The 18364-nt window shown below is 50.3% G+C and overlaps 1 protein-coding gene across 1 annotated transcript in view; it reads right to left on the bottom strand.

Annotated features, from left to right (window-relative positions):
- LOC115402488 (centromere-associated protein E-like) overlaps window positions 1-12942 on the bottom strand; it is a 42906-nt gene extending 29964 nt beyond the window's left edge. Inside the window, 21 exon segments of the mRNA XM_030111033.1 lie at window positions 59-133; window positions 433-600; window positions 673-729; window positions 800-1346; window positions 6346-6442; window positions 6516-6660; window positions 6758-6910; window positions 6987-7033; window positions 7036-7105; window positions 9101-9230; window positions 9331-9418; window positions 9499-9550; window positions 9624-9698; window positions 9769-9836; window positions 9909-9990; window positions 10166-10285; window positions 10362-10453; window positions 10456-10495; window positions 10608-10697; window positions 10777-10889; window positions 12829-12942. Coding sequence (XP_029966893.1) covers window positions 59-133; window positions 433-600; window positions 673-729; window positions 800-1346; window positions 6346-6442; window positions 6516-6660; window positions 6758-6910; window positions 6987-7033; window positions 7036-7105; window positions 9101-9230; window positions 9331-9418; window positions 9499-9550; window positions 9624-9698; window positions 9769-9836; window positions 9909-9990; window positions 10166-10285; window positions 10362-10453; window positions 10456-10495; window positions 10608-10697; window positions 10777-10806 — 2226 coding nt within the window. The 5' untranslated portion in view covers window positions 10807-10889; window positions 12829-12942.
- Between the last annotated feature and the right edge of the window lie 5422 nt (window positions 12943-18364).

Below are 18364 nucleotides of genomic sequence, written 5' to 3'. Positions count from 1 at the left end.
CAGACGGGGGAGTGGACAGACGTCTCCGAAGACGCTCCGGAGGATGAGGCGACGGTACCTGAAGCAGCCGGCACTGAGCCTCAGAGGACTGCAGAGCCGTCTTCAAGCCGCTCAGTTCCTCCTGGATGTCGCGCTGCAACAAAACCAACAGAGGCCGGTCAGCCGCAGCAGAGGACACTGGTGAGAGACTGAGTCCACCCCGAGGCTGCAGAGGACACTGGTGAGAGACCGGGTCCCCCTCGAGGCTGCAGCCTCACGGTGGAGGTCTAACGTCTGGCCAGACTGAGCAGGGCCCTCTGAACCCGCCTCAGAGCCGGTCTGTGGACTCTGGCCAGGTGGACAGAGCCAGCAGGCTTTCTGGAGTGTATACAGGATAAACGTCGGGGCGGCAGCCTCAGAGACGTCCAGGCAGAGAAAGCGGTGAAGCCTCACCTGCTGCTGCTGGTTGAACTCCGCCTCCAGCCTCTGAAACTCGTCCGTCTCTCGGAGCTCCCTCATTTCCTGGGACAGGGCGGCCTTCTCCTTCTCCAGGATGTCGGCCTGCTGGAGGAGCATCCCCACCTCCTGCTGCAGGAAGTCCCGCTCGGTGAGCACCTCCTCCTGCAACACAACGCCGGACGTCAGGCCCGTCCTCCGGCGGGGGGATCGCTGCCGGGCTCAGCAGAGCGCTACCTTCTCTGAGCTCAAGGCTTCACACAGCTGGGTGGTCTCCAACAGCTGGCCGGTCATCTGGAAGACAGAGCTCACATTAGACGAGGTGGGTGGATCCAGAGAGGAGGCGGCGCCTCCACAAACCCACCTGCTCCACAGTCTCCCTGTGAGCGCGGTTCTGCTGCTCCAGGTCCAGAACTCTCAGCTCCAGCATGTCCAGCTTCTCCACCGCCTGCCGTCTGGCCTCCGCTTCAGCCTCCAGCTGCAGGCGCAGCTCAGCCTCCACCCGCTGCGCCTCGTCCAGCTGCAGCGCGGCCTCCGTCAGCTCCTTCTGCTGGGCCTCCTCCAGCTGCAGCGCGGCCTCCGTCTGTTCATTCTGCTGCGCCTCCTCCACCTGCAGCGCGGCCTCCGTCAGCTCCTTCTGCTGCGCCTCCTCCACCTGCAGCGCGGCCTCCATCAGCTCCTTCTGCTGGGCCTCCTCCAGCTGCAGCGCGGCCTCCGTCTGTTCATTCTGCTGGGCCTCCTCCAGCTGCAGCTCGGCTGCCACCCGCTGCGCCTCCTCCACCCTGCTCTCCAGCTCCTCCACCCTCTTCAGGGCGTCCTCCTTCTGCTGTCTCTCCAGGTCCAGCTGCAGCTCCAGGGTCCACACCTTGCTGGACAGCTCACACATCCAGACGCTGGAGCCGTCTCTGGGGCTGCGGGGAGGAAGACAGGGGGCTGCAGACTTCCTTTACAGACAGCTGATACTGGAGCAGATAACTGCAAACGTTAGGAGACCCGTTCACTCCTGGAAACAAGAGCCACAGCCGGCACACACTCCACCGAAGGCTCACTTGAAAAACTGTTAGCAGAGTAAAGATTCCATGTGGTGGCCATTTTTCATTTTCCCTCTCTATGTGGAGGAGTAGCTCCTCCACTCCGAGCTCCTCCCTGGTGATGGGGCCCCTAACCCTGTCTCTGTGGAGGGTCTAGACCTGGTCCAGTGTGCCAGGACCAGGAGGAAAACAGCATTGTTGCTCCTGAATCTGAGGTTTGACTACCGGTCAAATCCTCCAGTCCAGTACTCTGGAATAGACTTCACCAGGGAGGCTGAGGAGTGTGATCCCCCGTAGTCGGCGCACGCCATCTGTAGCCTCGCAAACCAGCCCCGCCCACTCCCCATCCACATTTGGATTTTGGAGCTGGGGAGGGTCTGGGGACAAGCCAATAGAAAGAACGCGACTCAGTCGTGAAACGGCCGAGCCAATCAGCGTTGCTGCTTTTTGTTTTCTTTTTTTTTTTTTTTGTGAATTACGGTGGCTAAACCAGAGGTGACACCATCACTGAGCGTAGCGGAGATTACGGACTTTAACCATCGTCTGAAAGTTAGTCAGTAAAGTTAGAGCCAAAATACCAAGAATTACAACAATCAAGCAAGAGCAAGAGTCTGGCCTGGAGAGGTTCTGACAGGAAAAGACGTTTTCGCGTGTCTTCGTGTGTAGAGAAGCTACAGCTAATGAGCTAATGCTAACCCTGAGAGAAGCTACAGCTAATGAGCTAATGCTAACCCTGAGAGAAGCTACAGCTAATGAGCTAATGCTAACCCTGAGAGAAGCTACAGCTAATGAGCTAATGCTAACCCTGAGAGAAGCTACAGCTAATGAGCTAATGCTAACCCTGAGAGAAGCGAACGCATTTTGATGACGTATTTGTTTTGAAGCGCTGATTGGCTGAAGTACGCCGTCAGTCAAAGGAGTAACCGACGCCCCCTGCTGGAGTTTGTATTGGCTTGTCCCCAGCTACTAAATCCAAATGCAGATGTGGAGTGGGCGGGGCTGGTTTACCAGGCTAGACCATCTGGTCTCTGGCTCTAAAAAGGGGAACCACCATTCCGGTCTGCCAATCCAGAGAACTGTCCCCGACTGTGGACCCCCCTGTGCTCCAACATGGTGTTCGTTATGGACAAACTGTGACTAGCACAGACGTCCAGTAACAGAACACCACTGGGTTCAGATCAGGGAGGCCGTGCGATCCAATCCCCCCCTCCAGGTCTCACTGTCACTGCCCATGTGGGCGTTGAAGTCCCCCAGTAGAACCATGGAGTCCCCGGTTGGAGCACTGTCCAGCACCCCTCCCAGGGACTCCAGGAAGGCCGGGTACTCTGCACTGCTGTTCGGCCCGTAAGTCGAGACCACAGTGAGGCGCCTGTCCCCGACCCGGAGGACCAGGGACCAGACCCTCTGGTTCACTGGGGTGAACTCCAACACCTGGCGCTGAGCTGTGGGGCTATAAGCAAACCCACACCAGCCCGCCGCCTCTCACCGCGGGCAACGCCAGAGAAGTGGAGAGTCCAGCCCTTCTCCAGAGGAGGGTTCCAGAGCCCCGGCTGTGTGGAGGTGAGCCCGACTGTATCTAGTCAGTACCTCTCAACCTCCCTCACAAGGTTGTAAAGGACTTCAATGATGGTAATGGAGGTCATATATTCCTATTCCCAGACCTATTCAGATCCTGTACGTTATCGTGCATGATTTTGATCAAGGTGGTAAAAGGATAACCCCTCGGCCTGGACTAACCGAATACAGATGAAGATGGAACTATGATACCTCGATTATCATTCACCAAGACGGCAAATTCAGAACCAGGACCGTCTAAAGTCTGGACCAACTGGAGTGAGTGTTGTTTTTTCTAGAAGAAGAGTGAAGAGCTCAAGTCACCACCGGCAGCCGAGGCCGTGGCGTCGCTGGCAGAGCAGTCATCTCACAATCGCGTTGTTGTTGGTTTGATTCCCCATCTCCCTCTGTCCCCCCAAGCCAAAATGTCCTTGAGCAAGACACTGAACTCCAACTGCTCAAAAGTGGATGGATTGAGCACCTTCCATGGCAGATAGCTCCGCTGGTGTGTGGATGTGCTTTGCAGTGTAAATCACTTTGGGCCCTGCTCTAGCAATGTGAAAGCAACCACAAGACCATGACAGCCACACACAAATAATGACATGCCTGTTGTTCTGGATCCAGCCAGTTGGTGGGGAAACTGCAGAAACTCAGAGAAACAAGATGCAGTACCACCAACGTTATCGCATAATGTTCAACAACAAAAACCTGGAGAGTCAGAAAAAGAAGAGCAGGAAGTGCTCAGCCAGACCGAGCGGTGTAGAACAAGCACTGAAGGCCTATATACTTTGTACGTGACCAAGAAGTCTCATCCTCTGAACCCTGGTTCTGATGAGGAACCTCAGTAACAGACTTATTATTCCAAAGCTATAAAGGATACCCATCCCCAGGCACTCTCAGAGCTAGTCACATATCTAGAGGAGACCACCAGACCTGGTCAGGGCCCTGCAGTCCTCTGACTTTCAGATATAGCTCAGCTGTATGCCCAGTGCCCGGGACAGCTGGCTGGCTGCAACTGCTGTTAGCTTCACAAGACTGAAGGAAATAACCTATCTCCAACATTCAATAATAATACTGAAGGTCCTTGCAGTACGCACACTTCTTACCTTCATTATGATTCCAGGACTAATAGATGGTCGAAGGAAGACAGCGAGTAAGTCTCTGGTTCCCAGTTCAGATTCTACGTACTCAGATACGTAGGGTTTCACACCATGGTCATTCGAATAGGACAAGCCTTTGCCATCTTGGTGACCATCTTGAAAAATGGCCGGCATCTTGAAATCTTCAGGTGGCTCACAGGTTTTAGCGATTGTTAGAGTTACCTGCTCCACTATGAACTGAGCGCTGGACACACAACCGGCAGCAGGAGCCACCAGCACATCCAACACCATCCACTCATTCTGAAGTGTTCGGTGTAATTCAAACTGAACCATGTCTACACTTATTGTGTGTGTGTGTGTGTGTGTGTGTGTGTGTGAATTATTCAATGTGGTGAAGGGAGAACGATTCCCACTCGGTTCTTTAAAGCACATTTTCCATCTTTCCAGAAGCGTGCCATTTTACCACCCCAAGCACTAGGGCTGAACGATATATCGTTATCATATCGATATCGGGATATGAACATTCAGGACATTAGTTTGTCAAAATCGACGATATCAAGATTCCCCCTGCTTGCCCTGCATGTAAGCTCGCCCGTGCACAGGTCAGGCCAGCCAACCACAAACCTCGTTTACTGGTTGACAGCTGATGGCAGCCAATGAGAAACATCAGAGGGAGGCAGGAGGGAGACGGAGACGCACACTGGCATGTGCTACACACGGCGGAGAAAGCAAACAACATGAGAGCTGAAGAGAGCGTGGTTGCAGAATCTGCACAAACGAATTTGGTGGTAGTGGCAGTGAGTTCTCATAAAAAAAAACTGCATTTTTTTTTTTTACATCCTTTTGTATTATCAGGGTGCGAAATTCCCTATAAAATGGCGGCGGGGACCAATTGAGATCGAATCTCCGCCGGTTTTGGTGCCATATAAGTAGGTCCTTAACGCCTGTTGGCTTTTTTTTTTAATCATGAAATTGCGTCGCTTCTCTTTTAATGAATCAATCAAAACCAACACGCCTCGTAACTCTGGGATTCCATTTTTGCATTCTTCTTCTCTGTGCTTCACGCTGCACTATGCATCTAACAACCACAATGCGCCCTCTGCTGGATTGAAGGAGGTACTGCTTGATTCCGGCACTGCTTTGAACTCCAAACAACAAATACTTCAGAACACAATGACAGCAGTGGGTGTAAACAGTAGTAACTGTAAATATGCAAATCTGCCAATGATTTACTGCGATACTACAGTTCTCCAGCCCTGAATGAGGAAGTCACAGCTGCAGGCATGGGCGCAAATACAGAACGACATCAATAAACATCAGTGAGAGAGGTCCTCTAAGGTCTGATACATACAGAGACAAAACCTGGTCAGATTAAGAACTGAATAGAATCAGAATCTACACTAACATTCACAGCCATCAGCAGGATCTCAGCTAAAATACTTTGTTCCAATTGGGAGCAACTACATTATATGAAATGTGATTTGTGCTGGTTTGGATTCTAGGGTTAATGTGCCACCACCACCAAAAGAACCTGTCAAAGCTGGGATGCTTCAGTCAGCAATTAGCAACATGCAAAATAAATAAAAATCATTTTATAAATTTGCAGCTTAGGGTGGGCCATACAGCATAAGAAGAAAGACCATCCCAGACACAGAGCAGCAAATAGATATAAACAGAACTAAACAAGCACAACAAAATACAACAGTTTAATTTAAAAATTATTGTTGGATCCTGTTTTTGATCAGCATTTTGCAAAATTGAAAATTAAGGGCCTGTTAAAACTTGTGAGGACCTGTTAAAATGTTATGAGGACCTGCTGAAAAAATTTGGAGGGCCTGTTAAAGTTTTGACGAATTTCATGCCCTGTATTATGATGTTTTTATTTTCTGAAAAATGCTTAACTTTCACTGAATTCATTGTAATATATCGTATCGATATCGAGATATCTGGCATGGATATCCAGATATGAAATTTTGCCCATATCGTTCAGCCCTACCAAGCACTACATACTACTAAAGAAACTGAACAGAGAGGCTCCTTCAAGCTCCAGGATTCAAGTGTTTGAACAAGCAGAGAAATGAGCTTCAGATATTAATCACTGGGCTGCAGTCGCTCGTGTGTGTGTGTGTGTGTGTGTGTGTGGTCGGATGGAACCATGCTAATGTGCACTGGAGCTGATCATTCAACAGGTCAGGGACCGGGGGTCGTACTGCGTCTTCTCTCACCTGTCCTCGAAGCTCCGGACCGTCACCGAGCTCTGGCTGGTCTCGGCCTCGTCCTGAGGCTCGTCGGGGATTTCCCACTGGGAGTCGAAGTCCTCGTCTGTTCGGAGGAAGAGCGGCTGCGTTACACCTGGCGTTCAGAGCGAAGGAAGCGTGGGGCGGCGGCTCCTTACCCTCGCACAGCTCCGTCAGGGTGGAGCCTTTCCTCTTCCGCACGAAGGACTGCGACAGGTGGAGGTCTGACGGATGAGCCTCGCAGGAGGAAGGACCGGCCAGCTTCAGCATCTTCCCCCCCCACGTGACACGGCGCTTCGGGACCTGAACAGACTGTGGTTAACTGACGAGGCGGAGCCGGGGCGCCCGGCGGCGGGGCCGGGGCGCTCTGTGGAGGAGGAGCGGCTGGCGTGAGGCTCACCTTTTTGACGGTGACCTGGTTGGAGCTGGTGACCAGCAGCTGGGTCAGGTTCTTGATCCGGTCCTCCTGCTCCCTCTGGAGCATCTCCTTCTCCTGCAGCAGCTGGGACAGGACCTCCTTCTCCGTGGCGGTGGTCTGGGTGACCGAGGACACCTGCAGGCGCCGCATGCAGCTTCAGCCGAGGAAACACGGAGGCGACTGCACCGGGCGGAAACGTGCGGCTGCTCACCTCCTGCAGACGCCGCTTCAGGTCCACGATTTCCGTGCGGTACCGTTGAGCAGGGCGCCGTCGTCGGACACCTCCGTCACATGAGGGTCGTTCTTCATTTTTTTTGCGGTGCTCGCAAACTACAGGGAACAAGAAAACTCCAGTCAAAGGGTTTTAAGGGCAGTGGTGGAGGTCACTACTGTGGCTCACCGAGCTTGACCTTTGACCTCCCATCAGAGTGATAGGGGTCTGATTTCATTGCTCCATCAAGAGAGAAAACCTGTTTCCATTTATTCACCTTATTCAGGCCCGCCCATTTCTCTAGGGGCGGGACTTCCGCTTTGTGTTTGCACTTCCGGTTAGCGACAACTGCGGTGTAAACAGACGAGAAAATGGAGTGGGGAGAAACTGGAATCTCTCTTAAAATCTCCAATGAAACAACTCTGCCTCATCCGAGGCTTTTAGCAGGGAGGGAGGAGGACATGTGGAAGTGGTCTCCAGTCCTGTCTGGTGATGTTTTTAATGACTTTGTGCATCGCTGGATGTGGACGGTTCAGCCTGGAGGAACTACAAGAGCACAGAAGCTTACTAACATCTTCACAGTGGGAAAGTCGGCTGTTTTTTTTTTTTTTAAATCAGCAACAGGGCTATAGGTTTTTAAAGCCAGTGTTGCCCCAGCCAGGCCAGGACCTCTTCACATTTAGCAGGACGTTGGTGACAGCTGACAGCGACAGAGAGCCGTGAAGACCAGGATGCTCTTGTATTGCGGGGTTGGGACGGTCCTGAAAATCTACTTAAAGCTAGGGCTGGCGATCTAGGAAAACTAGCATGTAGCACGAATGTAGCATCTCCCAAGGCTCCGCCCAGCTCCCACCCCATTGGAGGAGCTCCGTTGGGAGCGGAGACGCAGAGACATTCCGCACGCGCAGCACTTCCGCGTCCAGTGCGTTCCTGGCGTAACCTGTCCTCAGCGCTTCGTTTCTTCGTTTTTCTTTATTTGCACTACGCCAAGTTATGGCGCACTCACCGGTAAGTAAACCCCCAAACATTCTTCTCCGCCATTCTGCAACGACGCTCCGTCCTTCTACGCGCACTGAATCAGGGTCAGTGCACGCCATTGACATGTACGAGCAGGGGGCAGGTCGAACGGCGAAGGGATTTGATTGGTTTAAAAAAAGGTGTCCCGTCAAGACGATTGGTTGCTATTTTTCCCGTTTTCCTCCTGCTGTAGATAGCGGATATTTTCCAAACTACTTTAAGAACACGCTATGAATTGTTTCCCATCAGGTCATAAAGATCATTTTAACCAGTATTTAAAAACATGTATCTCATTCAAATCGCCAACCCTAGCTTTAAGTAAAATCTGGCTCAAAATTCAGAACGAGGTAAGAGCTGGGTACCTTCTTTGTTTTATTTTTATGAATGAAGTCCTCTGTCGTGCACTGTAGCTGTTCGATAGCTTAGCATGTTAGCCTGTGGTGGCTGCGAGCTACTGTTAACCTAAAACCCTGAGTTTTAAACACAACACAGACATATATGTTTGTTTTATCTCCCAGAAGGCAGAGTTAGATTTGTTGAGGAAGGAGGAGCGCCCTCGTCCAGCAGCAGAGGTCCTCTTCTTCAGACGGAGGTGGGGCAGTCTGAACGCGGCCCGCAGCGCTCACATCTGGGCTTCCCTGCTCTAAACAGTTTTGAGAAAGCGAAAGCTTCATCTTCTTAAAGTTGTTGTGGCGTCCTTGGACGGAGCAGATGAGGCTGGTCATGTTCAGACTTAATAAAAGTGAGCAACATAGCAGGCGAACTCGCCGTCAACACAGCGCAGAGCCAGTAAACCGGAAGTTGCAACACATAATGGCGCCGCCCAGCAGCACTTCCTGAATAAGGTCAATAGCAATACCTAAATCCAGCAGACGGCCAGATCCATCCTGGGAAGACCGTTGAGCTGACCAGTCGTTCTCTTCCTCAGACATCGTGTTCTCGTGATCAATACGTTTATAACTTCCAACATTCACCGTTTCCGGAACATGGAGCATCAGCTTCTTGAATGAAGGGATGTCTTCCACTGACGGCTTCTGGACCCACAGGCTCCAGGTAAATGACCACAGGGTGAGAGTGTCTGAGGACGGGGTGCTCACCTGCAGCGTGCTCAGGGTCTCCTCCAGAGTGGCCGGCGTGATGGTGCAGATTATGACCGTCTTGGCGTTGCCGCCCAGAGAGTTCTGCAGGATCCGTGTGAGCTTACTGTCCCTGTAGCTGGTGAAGACTCTGAGGAGAGAGAGCGGCACGCTGATCGGGGAACTAACAGCGGGAGCAGACGCTCCAGGCCCAGAGGTCTGGCGGCAGCGGGACGGAGGGGTTCGCTCACTTCTGGCTCTCGTCGGTCAGCTTCTTGATCACCTGGCCCAGCGTGAACAGGCTGCGGTTGATATTGCAGCCCTCCTTGAAGCGAGTGCCTAAACATGAGGGACGGGTCACTCGTGTGGTTCACGGCAAACTCGGCTGTGATCGAGTAACGAGACGTGCTGCCCCTCACCTTCAGCTCCCGTCTGGCTGGCTCGCTCGGACCCGGCCAGATCCACCAGGTTCTACCAGACCAGCAGACCACATTTACACAAGCAGAAGGGACCAGGAGGCCAGACCTGAGGAGAGCTAGCTTACCAGATGAGACACGATGATGCCGCCGTCGGCGTTCTCGCCCTCCGCCGGGTCGCTGCGCTCTCGGCTCTCTATGATCTGAGAACAAACCGCTTCAGCAACAGAGCAGCCTGATCCCGGTCCAGGTCCAGGAGAGAGCGGGACTTACCATGCGGAAGATGGTGTGCGAGCGGCTGCTGCGCTGGTTCATCTTGGTCTTCCCGTAGTGGCGGTTCTCTGCAGACACGCATGCTGTCAGCGCCACACGGCGTGCACGGCGGCGAAGAGCCTCACCGTCTCGGGTCTTACTTTCTCCCTTGCGGATCCAGGCCAGGGCCTGAGCCGAGCTGGTCACCAGCTCCTCCGTCAGGTCGGCCACAAACACGTTTTTCTGTGCAGGAATCAATCAGAGCAGATAAAACATTCAGCGCGAGCAGGCCTTGGGAGAAAGCACCGACAGAGACAAGAACTATAGCAACGGTTTTTAAAAAAGCATAAAGTCCAGCTGGGGACTAAAGTGGCGCCGTGGAGTCGCGGTTGGCTGTGCTTCGAGGGAACACACTCACGTTGATGGTCTCTCGGACCTCCAGGGGTTTTCTCTTCCAGCTGCTGACCAGCAGGTCCACCACCGTCTCGTTGTAGATCTCCATGTAGGAGACCCGCAGCAGGAACTCCTTCTCCGGCAGCTGGCGAGAGAGAAGACGCCGCTGTGAAGAACCCTTCAGAGAGGACCGGGCCAGGCGGCATTCAGACACTTCCTACATTAGAGATGCTCTGGAAGACGTCCTCCACGGCCAGGGGGATGACGCCGGGGACGCCGCCGCCGCCGCCGCCACCGTCGCCCATCATGGTGAGGTTTTCCCTGACGAGGTCTGGCCGTAGGCAAAAAATGGTCCCTGACCAGGAGACGTCCCACATTACAACCACACCAAGCGTGACACCAGTGAGACCAGAGTGTGGTACTGCCGGTACCAGCACCAGCACCAGCACCAGAAGTGAAGCACCTACCATTGTAGCCCTCCACAGCAGACACCACCAGGGGCTTGGCGATGGCCTGGTACAGCTGGTTCGTGGTCTCCTCTGCAGTGAACACTCGATCTGTGGAGCCGGGGACAAACATGAGACGGAGCTCCAGGCCCCGGAGGTAGGGCTCTGAGTGGACGAGGGGCCGGCGTACCGAAGCTGAAGGTCTTGGTGGGATTCCCATCCTCCACCTGCTGGATGGCCTTCCTGCTAGCCTTCCAGAAACACTGGACGGGCTCGGCGTCCTCCGACGAGGAGCTCTGCTCCCTGGAGACAGGGTCAAGACGTTCAGAGGCTCCAGGCTGAGACCCGAGCCCCGAGCCCGGGCTCCAGGGTGGCGAACCCCAGGGGGGCCCGAGCCCCGGGAGGGCTTCGGCCTTTCACTTCTAGTAGAGCTAGTTTAGTTTAGACTCAGTTAACCCTCCTATTAAGCTCATTTTTTAGGAACAGCAATGACGTTCCCGGGTCAATTTGACGCGGTGCATGTTTCAGCATCCTAAAGACGTCCAAAACCAAAAAATCCTAACAATCATTGTTAGTCTGTCATTACTAACTCCATTACCAAGTATTCTATCAATATTTAGTGCAGTGGTGTTCTTTACCTCTCACAGGTAGTGGTTCAATTAGGATAATTCACGTCTTTTTTTTTCTGAAAAATAACATGTTCAAACTTTTTTTAATTGCTTCACCACTTCACTGCTTTTGAAAGACTAACAAACACAACATAGTTTTAGATGACATTGAAACAACATGTGAATGTTCCCTGGTTCTTCTCTGGGGCTCCTTCAGCTGGATTTCCAGTGTAAACCTGTATGTTTAATGCGTTTGCATTACATGCTGCCCAGTTTGTTTTTATCCCACATTTAGCTGTTTTGGAAGGCATGTATTGCCTAAATGGACAGTGACCTCTGAATGCCTCCAGCCCTTCATCCTCTGTGATATTAGGGTCTGGGTTACAGAGTAGTGGAGGTGGTTCTACCCACTCGTCCCACACTGTCCTCAGAGCTCCCAGGTTGTCTCTCCTGTCGACCAGCCCTTTTCTTTGGATTATGAAATTGAATTACTTTGGAGAAATCGTGAAAAGTCTCCAGAGACACTGTGGCTCAAAATCTGGCCCTGTCTGTCTCTGTGCATCCCACAGACTGGCTGTCGACTCATCCTTCAACTTACAGACCCCAGCCAGGGATGAGGAGCACTCACTCCTGAATGCGTTTTGTCCAACTCCTTCCACTCCCTACCCCAAAACACACCTCAGTCCTAAATTAGTCCAGAATCCAAGTGATTTTCTGTACTGAATTAGGCATGACCAGCTCAAAGCTGGCCTGATGTCTGTCACACCAGTCACTGCCATCGCAGTGGGCCTGCCACTATGATTCCTGCAGACAGGTCTGCCTGATGCATATTTGGGGATGAGCACCACTGTATTGCACCATTTGTGACATGACTGTCTTGCTTGGGGGAATGGGAATACAAATCCTCTCATGTGGTTCAAAATCAGAATCATTACAATCAGAATTTAGCTCAAGAGAGTTTTCCTGCGAGAACATAAATGGTTCTTGTCAAAGGTCAAAACCCTGCACGTGTGTGTGTGGTGTGTGTGTGTGTGTGTGTGTGGTGTGTGTGGTTGTGTGTGGTGTGTGGTGTTGAAATATGTCTCACAGTTTCAATGCAAATAAAGAAATATCAGACATTTCTGACACCCTTTTACCTGTAGTCTGACTGCCGGGTCCGAACAGTATCTCTGTCATATAAACATGCAGGGGTGGTTGCAAATATGTGAAGTGAACCATTTTCATTTTATAGGTTGATCAGACTAATTAAGGCAAGCAGAAGTCTCATCCTGAAAAAATAATTTTAAATACTTTTCCTAGATCTTCAAACTTAAAACGGGTCCATTTCACCCGGAACTTGATAGGAGGGTTAACAGTCCCTTCACTTCTAGTAGAGCTAGTTTTAATGTACTCATTCCTACCCAGCATATCCTCCACGTTCTCCTCCTCCCACCATGACGAACATGTGGATTTGAAGTTTAGTGTGACTCGTCACGTTGCGGAGTGAAAGCGTCTCAACAGACAGAAATGCTGAGTTTGATTCAGCCCGCGCTACAGTTTGTTCATGGAGAAGAGGAGGATAAAGCCAGAGCGTTAACCGCTGCTGACCGGGCTGGAGTGGAAACCCCCCGGATGAAGCCGAACCAGACGCTTACCTCGCTATGTGGGGCCGGACTCGGACGCAGACCTTTACGCCGACTCTTCTGTCATGTTGAGTTTAGTGATCCAGAAAAGTCCAGCACATAACGCCAAACAATAACAACGACTGCCAGGACCTTCCGACTGCAGGTTTGAACAGCGGCGCTTCACTCTGATTGGACGAAGAGCCACAGGACGAGTCCATCTGAGGAGAATCAGCGGGGGGGGGGGGGGGGGGGGGGGGTACAAAAAACAGGACCAGGTTAAGATTAACTGGGAAAAAAAATGATAAAAGAGCCCGGGAATCAAAGTTAACGTGATATCTATCTTCGTTACATACGATTTTCATTTTGTTTGATGCATGCCATTTGTTTTAGTTGAAGTTTGGATTACAAACGAAATGAAAGTGGTGTCGCCCACGGGGGCAGGGACAGGGACGGACAATGGACAATTGTACCTCTTAGTGATTTTCTCTTTGACTGACATAATCAGATTCCATTAAACGGGTCATTTTTTCGTTTTGGGTCGTTTTAGCGCAAAAACGACAAAATGAGAAATCAACTCGTTTTTCTGTTTTTCCGTTGTGACTGACAAAACGGATTTTCCCCTCATTTCCTGATTGTCAGGTGGGCGGGGCTTACAGCGGTAAACGTCACACAGCTGCTCCAGCCTCCCGTCAGACCGTAAATATCTCATAGTACTTATCAATCAATCAATCAATTTATTTTTGTATAGCCCAGTATCACAACAACAGTTGCCTCAGAGGGCTTCAAGATGTTACATTGGTCGTAAAAAGTAAAAACAGTGAATAAGCATAATGGCCGACATATGCCGGCATATGCCGACGGGACCACTTCTCGTGTTTACTGTCTCAAACGTTGGGTGTTGTGAGCATCAGAGTCTTTGTATTTTGAACATTTTCTGTCCAATGTGGTAGCAGGGTTTGTTCACGACTCACCAGATAAGAGAGGAGAAAAACAAGGCCACTTCGACATTCTTTTTTATGAGGAAAGTACTGAAGCAGTTTGAAAATTTTGATCTCAGGTTTAATTATTATCTTATTATTGGATTTTTTTAGATGAAAATTTGGAATATTTGAAAGAGAAATTATATTATAGCTATTTTTAAGAATTAATCTATTTCCCAAAGCTCTTATTTTAGAATCTCAAATCTCACAAAGAGGAATATATAGTGTACTCAAATTTGTAAACAGTTAAATCAAATGATTTGCGTTTTACATGACCCGATATAATCCAAATTTAAAGCCCAGAATCTACATTTACTACTGACGTTTTTTAATCTGTGACATGCTAACAGAGATTATGTAATCCACACAGGGTGTCGTACTGCACATATCTCACATTAATTAATTAATTAATTACTTATATTACTGCTACACACATGATTACTCCGTGCTTTGCTGCTCTTTGTTTCTAATTGTTGGACAAAAACTGCATTTTTCGACTTCCAACTTCATGAAGTAGTTAAAAAATGACCAGGGCGACACTGCCCTGCTGATCCACTCTGGATTTCCACACTGAATGTCTTAGATAGTAAATAGAAATGTTGCTATGCTGAAAGATAAAAACATCTCATGTGGTTGTCTGATATTATTCAGCGCTCCCTGGACTGTAGCCTCATCATCTGTGATCAGAGGAGCACAGTGGAGTTATGTAGGTTGATGTTATATTATTATTTTCACGTAAATATGATAAAACCAGACAATGCAGGCTTCAATACACATTTCAAACAGCAATTAAACTAACAAAAGGCACCTTGTTCCTCCTGGGGCGTACGTTCGATTTTTTCCCCCCAAATGATTTGAAATACAGTGTTTCATGTATTAAATGTATGCGGTATGAGGTATTCACGCCTTTACACATTTCAAGGCATTAGGTGCAGTAAAGTACGATGCAGCAGGAAAAACCTTTGTGGAAAATAGATTTTGCTCTGGTGTTTCTCCATTTTAGCGTTCATATCATTCTGTATTGTTTTCCGGTATTCATTTATTATCCCATTCATCAGGGTGTTGTTATTTTGTTCTGCTGGAATACAAATTTACAGGAGAAAACACAAAGTCACAATGAAACGTTTTTACCCCACAACTTATTCACAGAACATTTTGAACATTTTAGACAATTAGTGTGATACAAGGCTACAAGGTGTAAAAATAAAGAATAAATGTTGATTGTCACAGAATGTCACTCCCTTCCCGCCCACCAGGCCAATCACAGCTGGTCAATAAATAAAGAGGAAAAGAGAAGAAAAAAGTTAAAGGAAAAAATAAAAGGAATAACGACATAAAATAATAATATAAAAATAATAACTTCATGTCTCAGTCTCCAGCTCATCAGAAAAGTCTGAGAATGTATATAGTTGAAAACGGGTTTCAGAGTAAGAGGAAGGGATGTTAGCGATGGCAATAACGTCAAGCTAGCCTCAGCAAGCCAGCGGGGGGTGGGAGGGTGAGGGGGACTGGGGGGGACTCGGGGGGGGGGGTGGGGGGGGGGGGTCTGGACGGGACTGGGGGGGACTGGGGTTACTGGGGTTTACTTGGGAGGACTGGGGTGACTCGGAGGGGACTGGGAGGGACTGGGCGACTGGGGGGCTCAGGGGGACTGGGGGGCGACTGGGAGGGACTGGAGGGACTGGGGGACTGGGGGGACTGGGGGGGGACTGGGGGGTACTGGGGATGGACTTGGGGGACTCAGGGGGACTGGGAGGGACTGGGGAGGGACTGGGAGGGACTGGGGGACTCGGGGGGACTGGGGAGGGACTGGTGGGACGGGGGAACTGGGGGTTCTGGGGAGGGACTGGGGGGACTCGGGGGAACTGGGGGGACTGGGGGGACTGGAGGGGACAGGTGGGGACAGGGTGGAACTGGGGGGGGGTCTGGAAAGGGACTGGAGGGTTTGGGAGACTTGGGGGGTCTGGGGGGGCTGAGGAGCCTCCAGCTGAGCAGAAGCAGCCGCGGCCCCTCTCTCAGGTACAGCAGAGCGGTACACCTCCTGACTGAAGCATGTTGGAGCTGAACCGCCGGTTGAACAGCGACAAAAGAAACGTCCGGCCCACATGGCAGAGCAAGGACGGCCAGTGTTCGAATCCCAGCCGTGGCTTTTCAGTGTGGGGTTTGCATGTTCTCTCCATGGGTTTCTGTGAGCCACTCTCCTCCGACAGTCTAAAAGGCATGGCCTCTTTTGTTTTTCCAGTTCATTGTTTCATTCCTTTATATCCACCCCCCTTCAGCTGCTGGATGAACTGCTACTGCACAGAGAGAACATGCAATCTCCCACAGTGCAGTGTGTGAATGAATCAGAAGCACCCGTGTTTCAACTCCCTGTCTTCACATGTTCTTTTATTCATTGTGAAAAATCAGTCTTTATCACATGGAGAAAACTCCCAGCATGCACAGGGAGAACATGCAAACTCCAGACAGTCTGGAGACGTCCTGTCTGGGAGGTGGGGGTGTTCAGCAGTCCTCCAGCTGACAGAAGACTCCTCACTGAACATTTCTGGCTGGTCCTTGTTGCCTTGTCATAAATCAACCACTGGGGGGGCAGTAAACGGTAACGTCTGACAGGCTGCTGCTGCAGAGACTCAGACACTTCGGACCATTTGTGATGAATTCTGTCCAGTCCAGATCATTGATCCCCACACAGCAGACGGTTCTGAGGCCGGGCTCCGTGACCGGCCCATATTCACACTCTCCGCTCTGGATGCCACGTCCCACTGCGTTCAGGTGTGAATAGGTTGTTGAGTGTCAGAGGTCAAAGGTCAAGGCTAGGGGCCCCGATGGAGACGGGCAGATGTTTATCATCTGTTTACAAATGTGCTGCGTTCAAGAGAAGAGCTCGGCTGTAAATCCACAACTCCGACCTCTAATTATCATGAACTGTCTGCCTGTTTCTCTTAGCAACTGACAGATTTACACACACACACACACACACACACACACACACACACATACACACACACACCACACACACACCCCACACACACACACACACACACACACACACACACACACACGAGCAGAATTAATCTGGATTTGGTGGTGAAGATTGCCACACTTGATGGCGAGCCAGCCTCATGGCGTTACATAAAGCCTGGCGTCTGGTCGCTGGAGGTTAATCTACACAGTGTCAGTCCTCTCAGTCCTCCATCAGGTCCTCGCTCGGCACTGCGGGACACGTCAGCGGAGGACAGCCGTCGCTGTCACTGGAGGACAAGTGTGTGGCGTTGAACTCGAGGACAAACGTCCAGCAGCCGTTTGGGAAGAGTGAAAGAAAACCTGCTTTAAACCGGCCACACACTGCGGCTCATAGCAGCAGAGTGTGTATGTTGTTAAAGGTTTTGGCGTGCCAAGCCTGGGTGTTTGTCTGCCGCTGGATAAAGCTGCCGGCTAGCACCTGTCGGCCTCCAATGAAGAGGACTGTGGAGCTCACTGTCCTGCCTGGCCTCTTAGCATGTTAGCATGTAGCCTCTGTGATAGCTCATATCTGAAGCCCGCCACACACTACAGGATTTTTTCAATCTTCCCCGATTCAGAGACCACACACTAGAAGACAACAGAGGACAGATCGCACCCGATCTTCCTCTCCTGATCTTCTAGTGTGTGTGTCTCTGGAGCAGAACCAGAGGTGTCAAGAAAGTACTTTCCCATGCCATGTTTTCCATGTACCCAGTCAGTTCTGGAAGAGCTGGGCTGATTGTGATCACCTGGGCCCAGAACTGTTTGTTGCAGGGGATTCAAATCAGCCCAGCCCTTTGTTAACTGACTGAGCACAACAAAAACATGGCATGGGAAAGTACTTTCTTGACACCTCTGAGCAGAACACACACCAGCAGATTCTTCAGCCGAGAATCGGCTCCTCGCTCTTCCAAATCTCTCGTAGTCCAACGTGACTTTGTGCTGCTTCCCTTCATTGCGGTTTCTACATTCATCTCCACTTTCAATAATAAGCAGAGAAGTCATTCATTCCCTCAGTTCATTCATTCACATCGGTATCGCTCTGTCAGCCCATTCCCCCACCCTGCGTGCGCATGAGCACGGACACCTTGTCAGAAAATTAAATGTTCTCACAGAAGAGGGAAACAGTTTCAGATCATTTTATTATAATTTACCCTCCAAATTTGATAATAATTCCATTATAATGTCTGTGTGTGTTTTTTTTTGTTGTTGTTTTGTTTTTTTACTTTTGACTCCTGAGTGGAGCAGTAAGTTATTAGCAGTCCGTGACAAAATAAAAGCTACTTTTTTAAATCACTAAATATCTGAAATCATTCTTTATGTCCACAGATTGATAGTTTAAATCAGAATACAAACAGTTGAGCTTTGATTAGGAAAAGTTTCATTATACGTCGCTCTGCCTCTGAAGGCATGGAGTCGCGGAAAGTTGTTTTTTCTTCCCCATTCTTCCGTGATGGTTAATAATTGAGATGAATTAAAACATTGGGATTATTGCAGGACTGTCGCGGATGCAGATGAATGCATCAAATCTGAGTTTGTTTATCGCTCCTGGATTCCTCCATTCACCCACTTTCTCCAAGGCT

This window comes from Salarias fasciatus, chromosome 15 (genome assembly GCF_902148845.1).
Source record: "Salarias fasciatus chromosome 15, fSalaFa1.1, whole genome shotgun sequence".
NCBI classification, from domain to species: domain Eukaryota; kingdom Metazoa; phylum Chordata; class Actinopteri; order Blenniiformes; family Blenniidae; genus Salarias; species Salarias fasciatus.
The sequence above is the reverse complement of the archived record's forward strand: the minus strand, read 5'-3'. Positions and strand labels throughout refer to the sequence as shown.